Consider the following 11,704-nt stretch of genomic DNA (forward strand, 5'->3'; position numbering starts at 1 on the left):
CATGAGCACCTTGAGAAGAAGGCTGATGAAATCCCGTGTGTGTCGGGGGCCAGGTTCTGGTCAGAGCCCTCATCTCCGTGTTCCTAGTGAAAACTCAGGTGGCTGCTTTACCTCTGTCAGCCTCCACTTTCTGCTTCATAAATGACAGTTGGTGATACCGTTGTCCTGTGGTTATTGTGAAGATGACAGACACCATGGCAAAAGCCCTTTGAAAAGTCTGGAGCACTATTAATGCATGAGAAATCCTACCAGGTTAATTTTGGTGAATATCATTGTGTATCGTAATAACACATTACACAATGTTACATCCTTGCCATCACCAATATAAAACTTCCCCTCCCCCGGTGTGGTGAGATTGATATTGCTATACTGTACGATTAAAACCATGGCAAGCATTTTCCAAACAGAAAGAAGTGTTCAGAGATAAGTCTGGATTTCCTCAGTATGTACTGAGTTCCTTGACATTGGTGGCATCAAATCTTAGCTTGGGTGACACTTGAAATACTTGTCAGCAGGGCGCCCTGCAGAAAGCAGTGAACATGAGCTCAGATTACATTTCTTATTGCTTGCTTTATTTCTAGTCTAGCCTTTAGAAGATGCCAGTGTAGATTCTACCAAGATAGAGGTAGTGATGGATTGAGCTTTAGCACGATCTTCTGAATCTAGGATCAGGACTGGAGTCCAGTCAAAGGTAAGCAAAGGGCTGAGAGGTTATCAAGACGAGGCAAGCGAACAGCAGCTTTGGCTTGGGTTATCTGCATGGGATGTTCTTAGACAGCTACACTCGTAACACCCTGTCAGGGACTTTCTTCAGTGCCAAGTGACTTCAACAGCAGATGTGGGGGAGGACAGAGTTGTCGGCAGGGGCGGCTTGTTTATATGGAAAGACTTACCCAACCTGCAGGAGGACAAAGAAGTCTGCTTTTACATTTCTTGCTTTCAGCCTGCTGTACTTCCTAAAAACAGAAGTAAAGATGCAGACAGCAAGAAACTACCCCACCTCACATTTGGGCTCTGAACCCCGAAGCTATAGAACGCCAGGATGAAAAATGTGGGCTGATTTTCTGAGTGCCGCAGGGTTAACAGAGTGCAGTACAGTCAGAGGTTCAGGATTAACATGAGCTCTATTCTACAGACGACTGGAATTCCCATTTTGGCTCCTTCTGTGACACAGAGGGCAATTGAGTGAAACAGACTGAATCTTATTTGCCTCCTCAGTGAAATCAGAGCAGTAATCACGCCCTGCTTTGTCCCAGGCCCACTCCCACAACTACAGGGCCAGGTGTGAAAGCGCTTTGTTGTCTGGGGGCAGATCCAAGGTGGCAGCTTTTGTCTGAAGTTCACTCCTCACAGGCTCTGCAACCCAGGGCTGCCGTGTGGCCCTTGTTCTCTGCTCCTGTTCCTTCTTCCCCTCCATCAGTTTGCCTGCTCTACTCATCACAGCAGCAGCAGTCCAACTCGGAGGCAGAGGACAAAGCCATAGGGAAACCGTCAGCTGGGTTTCTCATCTCACAGCACTCCCACTGTATGCATGTACACTGAGCCTTGAATCGAGGCCTCACAGCATCCTCGGAATGGACCTACAGGGGACACAACTATAGCTGAATGGCTCAAGTGCTAGTTGAAGGAAGAGACAGACCTGGGTGAGAATCCTTGCTCCACCCAAGGCTGACATTTTCAGCCAGAATAAGTACTACAATTGCACTTGTGCCACAGAGCTGTTGGGAAAGCTTTTGAAAAGCACCATTTAAATTTATCCAGCAAGTGGTCTTGAGAACCTGCAACGTCAGGCAGTTTTCTCATCTATAAAATGGGAAAGGCAGCAGTGCCTGAATGTGAGAAAGAAGGTCAAAGGAGATAATTGCGCTGAAACACTTCACATCCTGGACACAAACAAAATGTTCAAAAAATTAACACACAGACACCCACATACTCCCAGGTAGTACATGCCATTGTTGACTTGCTTAATAGGCTAGGGAAGGGAAACACACAGGGGCTTCTTGGCCAGCTGAGGGTCACTCGAGCGCTAAGTGTAAAAGCTGGATTATGACTGGATGAAGTGTGCCTGTTATAGCGCATGACAGACAGTAAACGTTCAATAAGGTGTAGCTATTTATATTATCAGCCGAAGCATTTATGACCCTGCTCTCTGCACAGTGGTCATTCTGTAAATGTCAGTGGGATTATTTGTCTTGCTGGAAAGATGAGTAATGGCATACTGCCCCAAAGGTCTCCACTCCTTAGTCCATTGCCAGGGGCTGAATTGTAATTTTATCATTGAAGCACGGGAATCAAGCTGTGAGTATAAATTCATGTTTCCCCATTGTTCTCATTCTTTCTTTTAAAGCCTGAGTCTTTGAAAACACAACCACATTTATTTGTAATAAAACTGTTCTATGAGTTGCTTGCCCTCTGGAGGTTCTTTGCTCTTTCGGGACATCAGCTGACACATGGAAAGGGTTTGCTTTTGCTTCCATGCTGGGACTGTCATTAACTGCCACAGAAAGGGGGAGAGGGAAGAATACAGCGAGGAGCAGGGGGGCTGAGGCTGTGCTTATTCAGGAGCCGGTGCCACGGTCTTGTCAGAGGAGGGGAAGATTACGCTCGCCTGCTGGCTTAGATACCAGCGCCAAGCCCTAGACAGACGCCTCCTCCAGCTTGAGCGTTACCCATTTAAAAGGCTTGAGCACGCTGAAAACTGACAACAATGGGACACTTGCAGCTTCTCTCACTTCTCTCACTTTGAGGTGTCATGCATTTTTCTGCCACAGCGCAATCCTTTATGGCCACCAGTTTCTAAATCAACAGTCCTCTTCCTATGAATGTAATTTATCATCCTGTTGTTATGAAAATTACAGGAGACTACCTTCCTCAGATGTTATGTTTCTCTCCAGGAAAGTAAAACCTTTATGGATGGAAAGAGCCAGAAGGAACCTTTCAGTGGCGCGCCAGGATCCCTTCAGCTGAGTTTATTGGGCTGCTGCACAGAATCACAAGTTCTTGTTCTCGCCCACCTACTTTACCAGAATTCTTGTGCGCCCAGGTATCATGCATTTTCATGAGCTCTCCAGGTTGTTCTATGATGTAATTATGAAGAAACAGATTCAGACAACTGAGTTGGAGGTGGATATGTTGAAATACTTAAATTTGTCTTCAAGAAGAAATGCACATAATTCTCAGGACTTCTGTCAAATGAATGAAAATTTTTTTTTTCTTCATGAAACCTAAGAAACTTCACATTGAGGTTTATTTATCCAAGGTCAAGGCTCAGCTTAAACAGGACTCCTTAGGCTTCAGCTGCTCAATATCCATTTATGATTATTGTTGAATAAGGAGAAATAGTGATATCAAAGAAGAAGGAGGAGGAGAAAAGCTGTGGAATAAGTTTTTCCTACTACCTGCTGATCAAGAATGTTACTTTCCAGAGAGTTGTGTAAACAAAGCAAGTGTATGCTGCCATAGTTGGCCCTGATTTTCTGGGAGCGAAAGTGTCTTATGTGTGGTGAGTATTTAAAAAGCTTTCCTGGTCATGACTATACCCGCTGTTTGCGTTGTCTTGATAACCCATTTTATCAAGTCCATTTACTTGGTGAGATTCAGAGAAACAAAATGATTTTTATTAACAATGAACTCCAGAGAATATGAAGGAATATTAACATTAAAGCTTTGTCAGTTTAATATGTCAGGCAACTCTTTAGCACCTCCTAACAACCTTCCAACTTAATTCTCATAAGTACAGTACTTTATGTACTTGTCTAGTTTACAACTTATCACAGTCCTATGGGATAGTGGTTACTTTTATTGAGGAAGGAACTTGATTATAAGGAATAAACCACCATTATTATCATTTCTGTATTTATTCAATGAGTACATTATGAGTTTTTAGCTTCTAGAAATATTTAGGCTCTGAACAATAACAAGTAAGCTGGGTCTTGCTGACACAGAAATTACACTTGACTTGCGAAAGATAAACTCTAAACCAGATAGATAGATAGATAGATAGATAGATAGATAGATAGATAGATAATAGATAGATAGATAAGCTATGGGAGAACTTGCCCTGGGAGAAGTGGTCTGTCTTAGAAACTATGGTCAGATGGGAGCTTCGGCAGCCACCTGAAGGAGGTGAGGGAAGCAAGAGGAGGCTAACTGGGGAAATGACAAGAGCACAGGCCCGCACTGCCCTGGGCATGTCTCTCCTGAGCCAGCGAATGCCTGGAGCAGCATGATCAAGAGGCATTCATGGAAATGAGTCCAAGGGTGCTGAGAAGAGGATGGGGACCTCCTGCAATGTATTCAATGGTGCAGTGACATGATATGATATGATATGATATATTGGGATATAGCCTTGAAGGATGGCTCTGAATGCTATAAGCCTACAAAGAGGAAGAACTTGTTCTATGTGGTGCATCAGTGAAGTGCTGGGAGATCATGGTGACCGCAGTAGTCTCTATTTTCATATCTAATTTCCTAGACCAGACTTCCTAGGGAGGCAGGGATCTCTTTGGCAAGCACACTTATCTGTCTGGGTGTGGTGTGCTCAAGCCAGGTACAAGAGAATCTCTGTGTGTGGGGGGGTTGAGGCCCTCTGGCCCAGGGGCTGGCCCAGCAGGTGGTGCTGGGTGTGGACATACTGGGGGCTCTCTCCAGGCCAAGGCCAAGGTGGGGAGCCCTCACTCACCTTGGACTTCTCTTGGTGTAGCTCTATCTGAATATCTGTGAGCTTGGTCCTGAGGTCTTCATTGGCAGCTTGAAGGGCGACGATGAGTGCCTCGGGCTTCTCGCCCTTATTTCGCCCTTTCTTGGACATTGTTTCTTTCTCAATGGAGTTTGTTGGTTTTTAATGCTTTCAAATGGGTGCTGCCATGTTACTGGGTCTTATCCTGGAGTGCGGTGTTTCAGCATCTACTGCGTGGTGCTCCTTGGTAAGGTCTCCTCAGCTGCCCTGGAAGCCCTGAGAAGAGGCAGAGACAGCAGTGACTATGAGACAAAGAGGGCAGCTGGCCTGCACCCATCACATGTGGCATGTGCACGCCTGCTGCAAGGCTCTCCTGTCACCAGCGTCTCCTCTGTACTTGACACCAAACGTACAATGATTTCTTTTCAAAAACTTCAAGTGATCATGTTAACACCCTGCTTGAAATTTAAATTCCTTCTCCTGTGCACCTATTTCTCACATCCTGGACTACCCTTTTTGCCTGAATCTGCCTACTTGTCATTCCTTATCCCCTGCACATCACTCTGATCATAAAACGTCCCCCCTGGGTGGCACCTCCTAACACCAAAAAATTAAGAAAACCCAATATATGCAAACATGGTTATGCAATGGCTAAACTGTGGGAAGTGGGGGTTAAGCATAAAGGATTCCTGGGTGAACTGAGCTATTGATACAGCCCTTCAGTTAAAATTATTATAGGTCCTTCCATATGCTTTGCTAATGCAATGTGTCTAAATCTTTATAGTTCAGAATTCTAGGACAGAAAAATGAGTCCCTTTCTCTCTCTTCTTCTCCATCACTCTATCAACCTCATCACCATCATATTCCAATATGTGGTTTTTAAAAATATGCACTAATTATCCTACAAGTGCTGGTAAGTACATTTGTTTCAGCCTGTGGAGAAGAAGGAAGCCCTTCCCTCCTCAAGAAAGGGGACCCTGGGCCTGGTACCTGTGGAGTGGGCAGGATGTTACCATGGAGAAACACACAGAGCAACATGGGCAAAGAAAATGTCAGGCATACCCAACAGAGAGCAGTCAGAATGACTATTTTGTTGCGGGGGGGGATAAGACTTATTACTAACCACCTACCAGATAAGGCTACTGGGCACTAATGTTGGAAAAATTTCTTGGAAATTCTGGTGAGGACAGACCTAGAAGTTCAAGCTTAGGGTCTTGTAGTGGGGAATATATTGAAATTGGGTGGGGGGTGTTCTAATACGGCAGCAATGTGCATGACTGTTTCAGTGGCAGAATGGGGCAGAGGTTGAAAGCAGGGAGAATAGATAGGAGTTTACCAATTTGTCAAGTGAAGGAAGATGGAATAGATCAAGGAGGTCAGAAAATTGTAGATACTACACAGGAGAACCTAGAGTGTAACACCATGTAACTCAGTGTGTCCCAAATTTTCTGGTCAAGAAGATTATGGGGCCACAGAGGAATGTGATCAATGATGTAGAGTGTGTCCAAGGAGAGTCACATGGAGAGAAAACATTCTCTCAGGCTTTCACAGAGAGCAATTGGTCAAGCAATGGCTGTAGCTCATCTACATGGCTGACACTGACAAAGGATCTACAATCTGAGGTACAGGGTTACAGGGTACATCCTGAGGGGATTTGACTGACCTTGTCAGATACAGAAGTTACAGTTCTTGTTATATAAGTCTTGCTTTATCTTGGTCTTAACCATCCAGCAGAAAAGTATAAAAACAAGGTATTCAAAGTAAAGCCATATTACTATGCTGAGCTATGAAAGGCTCAAGTCAACAACTTCTGACGTTGCCAGTCCTATGGATAACCCACTATTATTATGGTCTACTGGACTACATTGGATTATTTTGTTGAATTCATGCACCTATGATATTTAAATGACAATAAAATACCTTTCTCTGACAAAACTAAACAAAAAAGGGGATACAAATGAAGGAACATTTTTTATGTGTATATTCAAAATAGGATAGATATACAGCTACTTTCTCTTAATTCAATGAATAGAAAGATTGTTATTAATAGTGTTTGTAGATAGGATATCATGTCTGCATCTTGTACTATGAATAACCACTAAGAAGACAATAATATGCAATGTATTAATTATTGAAACTGTCCTACTAATCGGTTTTGAAACGGTCTCATTGCTCTTTATTTCTTAATAAAATTATTTAAAAAAAGAAAACTGTAGATACTGAACCATTTAGCTCAGTGGGAAAAGCATGACACAATGCTAGAGAGTTTCCCATATGACACTGCAGAACTGTGCACCAAAGGGCTTCAGGACAGAACTAAGGTGAGCTCCAGCTGACCACCTAGATGGCCCTGCAGCTGCTTCTTTCTTCAGATCCTATTACTTAGCTCTGAGGACTGTGCTGAGCCTGGGGCAGTGTGCCATCCCCCACAAGCACTGCAGGCATGCCCTTTGGAGTGTGGCCCTGATGGCATAAGCGTAGAGAAATCCAAGAACAGGGGCAGGGTGAGCCTGTCCAGAGCAGTCACAGACTTGACTACCACATCCCACCTTCTGTTAGGTGATGGAGTGGTGGAGTTGACGTGCATGCTTCTTTTGCAAATCTTGCCTAGTCATTACAGTGCAGGGTAGGGAGACTGTGAAGAGGCCATTCAATTTTAATATTGAAATGAATTCAGCAAGCATTTATCAAACATTTGTATGACAAACATCAACGTGCATAAAGATAAATAAGATGATTTTAATCCCAGATAATACTGGGTATGTAACTTCACATACATGTCTACTGAATTTCTCTTCCCTCAGTTGCTCTTTAAATGCAGCATTTCCCTAGACTTCTCTAGCTATTGTCCAATGACATCATCTACAATCCCCAGTTTTATATACACAGCCTTAGTTTGATATCCTAACCCCAGACTCATTATGTAAATTCCACTGCTAATTTATTAAACCAGCTTGAATATCTAATTAGCATCTCACACCTGGTTCAGCTAATGCAAATGTCAAGTTCTCTGAAACTCACTTTCCCTAGGTTTTCCCACACCATTAAACGATACTGTCAACAGTTACAGCTCTGGATGCAATCTTAGAAGTTGCCATTTCTTCTACTTTATTCCTTTGATCTTTTATTCAATTTACTATAAATCCTATCTGTTTTACCTATAAGATAAAGCTTTTGTGTTGGCTAATTTCTTTCTGGCCCCTGACATGCTGTTGGAACACAGAGGAAAGCAGAGCTGAGGAAAAGCTTCCTAGCTTCCTAGTTACATGTTTTCCTGAATAAAGAATGGGCTTTTCTAAATGGACACATGGAACAAATGGGAAAGAGTTTGAACAAAAACCTGCTGCCACAGATTTGCCTGGTGTGTTCAGAAAAGGCTGTAAACATGGGAAAGACAGGTTAGGGAAAGATTTCAAAGGATCTTACATGATAGGCTGGGAAATTTTCACTTGGCTCTACAGAAGTGGATAAACATGGAAACATTCAAATGTAAGTGTACCAATAATAATTATAATCATAGAATGGGCAGTAGCAGACTGATTGTCACACATCTGTCATTAGACTGAGTGGTAATTTTTTTCACAAAATTTCAGGAAAAAAAAATCACTCAAACTAAAATAACTTGCCCAAGTTAGTCATGTTGGTAGGCAACAAGGTGTAGACTCAAATCCAGGTAGTCTGGGACTGATGCCCTTATCCCATGGGCTGTACTATGTCATACTGAAGCTTAGAAAGGATCATTTGTCTTCATTACTTCATTGTTTATGAGTTAGTAAGGAGGAAGGACCTTTGGAAGAATCAGCTAGACTTTCCTAGTGGTCCATGGGAGAGTTAACACAGATCTATACATGAGAAAGGAGGTGACAGCTTTGGAAGGTGGAGACACTGTGGAATCATGGCTTATTTCTACTGGTTTGAACACTCTTCTGTCACAATTGAGACAATGAATAAGTGGGTGCCAACTCATTAGAATTGCTTGCAATCAAAACGTGCAAAGCCATTATACAACAGAAATGGTTTGTTTTAATTTATAACCTTTTGTGAAGAATGTAATATTATATACCTGGTTTCATGTACTTTTTGTGTTGGGAGGTATCATAAGCTCAATCCCATGAAGGCTAAGGAAGGGAAGGGGTGAAAACACTAGATACAAATTTAGGAGAGAAAAACGCGCTATACGAATTAGCTTATGAATAATTTAAGGCAGACCACTCCATAAATGAAGGCCCTAAGCACCATTTGATGGTGAAGAACTTTCCACCATCTTTTCCAGTTGTGGTGGGTGCCTAGCTAGCTCATGACTCTCACCCTCTCATTTTTCTACAGATTTTTTGTCTTAATATGTAGCCTTTTATTCCTTTACATTGGACAGCTTTGTAAAGATAAAATTCATACACAATAAAACATTTTCAAAGTCCACAGGCCAGTGGTTTTTGTACATTTTCAAGGTGAATCATCGTCATTGGAGGACCACGTGGGTCACTGTCCTTGAAAGAAGAGCAGTTGTTTCCATTTTGGCTGAGCCTTACTCTATTTCCATGTATTGATATGTACAGAGCTGGCTAGGACTTTTCCTTATCCCTTAAGTTGGTTTTAAGCAATGCATACTGGTCTAGCCAAGGTGCTAGAGGTAGTCTTTGAAGAAGGCATATGTATTTCCCCCATAATCCCCACCTATTGCTCTTTAATATGAACCAGGTCAAGACAGGATGAAGAGCCAATGCTCCATGCTGTCCGCTGGGACTGAGCCTTGAGATGGTGGCTAAGACTTCCTGGGGCTTGAAAGATTACACATCAGAGCTGAAGCACTGGGCTCCAAAACATTAGATACTATCTCTATTGTGTAATGCAGATTACTCTCTGCATATCCTTCTCTCTGCTTATTGCAGAGGTAAATGTAGGCCTCCAACCTAGCCCAGCTCACAGCACTCACCTACTTCCTGCCATTCTCAGTTTCTCATCCTCAAGCCACTCCTCCTTCAAGACTGAATAAAACCTGAGTTCAGCTCTTGGTTGAGGCCTTTGTTCTGGATAGCCATCACCATGGAGTTAGGCTCCCCATAACTATAAATACGCTTTACTGTCATTATTCTTGCCATAGGTTGCACTGGAAGTGGTAGATTTGAATTAACTTGAAAGGATTCTGTTAACTTATCCACAGAACTACAAATATAAACTTCCCAGACCAAGACGTGGACCAGGAATGGCTCTCTATATCATCACAATTAATTTTAGAAGCTTTCCGGCACCTCAGAAGGAAAACTCTGGATAAGAGTTTTAGGTTATTTCCTAGTGCTCACCAACCTCTCCCAGCCCCAGGCTAGTGTTAATCAACCTTTTGTCATTATGCATTGTCTGTTATGGAAATTTTATATTAACATTCATGCAACAAGTTTTGGTGACAAGTGTCTTCTACCTTAGCATGGTGTCTTCAAGGAGCCTCCGTGTTGTTCTCTGTGTTACACTGAATGAAGCAACTGCATTTTACTTCTGCACTCATCACCTGGCGGGCACTTCGCTGCCTCTGCATAAGTGGCTTAAGGTCAGGCTTCTACAGGAGCTGCCTGCTGGAGAGGGACACCAATCCCCCAGGGACCACATGCAAGAGCACAAAGGAGAGTCCTTGTGGCAGTCTCTGCATACATGTGGTGTTTCCAGACAGTCCTTATCACTGATGACATCCAAAGAAGCATATCATGTAGAGGAGGAATGGAAGCCTTACTCAGCTAAAGACCGATCCCTGTGGGAGCTTTGTAACATGGAATCATTTGAAAAGATCTTAGAGGAGCTCTCAGTTTCCTTCTCACAGCTATGTGTCAGGGACTGGTGAGCCTTGGTCCCATGGTGAGGCATCAAAGGTGTGAATTTTACCCTGCCCTTCTGACCCCAACCTAGTCTGTCCTTGCTCTTAGCCAAAAGGTTGAGAAGCAATGTCATATTATTCTCTAGGCCTCAAACTTACCATCAAATGGAGTGAAAAGGACAGGGCTATGACATTGGACTGTTTGACAATTAATGACTATAAGTGCTGTTTTTAATTTGTGCACAACACATGGGTACCATTAGCCAAGGTGGAGGGAGTGAACTAGCCTCTAAGCCCAGACCTCAAGATGCTTCAACTGGGTGAAAGTTTTATAGGATGTGCAAAAATAATGTCCATTCACAATTCTCATTCTTTTCCAATTTGACAAAATTATATGTATCTATGCTGCATGATATTTTACATCAGAATGCATATTCACCATGGAATGGGTACATTGAGCTAAATCACAAACACATTACCTTGTGGATTTACTTCATTGTACTAAGCACACTTAAAATCCACTTTCTCAGCAGTTTTCAAGCACATGGCACATCGGTATTAACTGCTCACCAGGTCTTAGAACAGATCTCCAGCATTTATTCTGCATCTAACTGAAAGTTTTTTACTTTTTGCCCAATATATTCCACCCTCACTCCCACCTCCGTGCCAGCCTATGACAGTCTCCACTCTTCACCCTGTTTCTGTGACTCTAAAATCTTAGATTTTACATATAAGTGACATAGTACAGTATTGGCTTTCCACACTTCAACTCTTTAATTTAAAATAATATCCTGCGTGTTCATCAGTGTTATTGGAAATGACAAGATATCCTTACTTACTTTTCTGGAAAATAGTACCCTTATTATATCACAAAACCTTTGACAAACCAACATAGTACTCTGTAATTCTATAAATTAATATTTATGTTAGAGTCATATATTATTTTAGTGATAATTTTCACTCCATAAACCATTAAAGTGCCAAGTCAAAATGCTGTAGTTCTTAGCAGAGCAAGTTCTTTCATACAAATTAATGTCTTCCAAACTACACAAGCTTTCATGTCCTGTGGGTTCTCTCTGGCACAGTTTATAGCAGCAATCCAGGATTTCTTATATCACATCTTCTTTATTCATTGACCTGAGAATGGACACTTGAGTTGTTTCTATATCTTGGTTATTGGGGATAATAATATTTTTTTTTCTTTTCAAAGTTTTATTGATAAA

At 42.3% G+C, this 11,704-nt stretch overlaps 1 protein-coding gene across 4 annotated transcripts in view; it reads right to left on the minus strand.

Annotated features, from left to right (window-relative positions):
- Positions 1-11,704, minus strand: part of Jakmip2 (janus kinase and microtubule interacting protein 2) — a 198,351-nt gene that overhangs the window by 62,395 nt on the left and 124,252 nt on the right. For 2 of the 4 annotated variants that reach the window (XM_004631262.2, XM_004631261.1), the window contains exon 2: positions 4,682-4,954. The exons of 1 other annotated variant lie outside the window; for it this stretch is intronic. In XM_004631262.2, coding sequence (XP_004631319.1) covers positions 4,682-4,810 — 129 coding nt within the window. In that variant the 5' untranslated portion in view covers positions 4,811-4,954. Of the gene's footprint in view, positions 1-4,681; positions 4,956-11,704 lie in introns of those variants that run through there. One more of the 4 variants, XM_004631263.1, reaches the window with a different exon arrangement.

The sequence above is a fragment of the Octodon degus genome, unplaced genomic scaffold, assembly GCF_000260255.1.
Source record: "Octodon degus isolate 3935 unplaced genomic scaffold, OctDeg1.0 scaffold00040, whole genome shotgun sequence".
NCBI classification, from domain to species: domain Eukaryota; kingdom Metazoa; phylum Chordata; class Mammalia; order Rodentia; family Octodontidae; genus Octodon; species Octodon degus.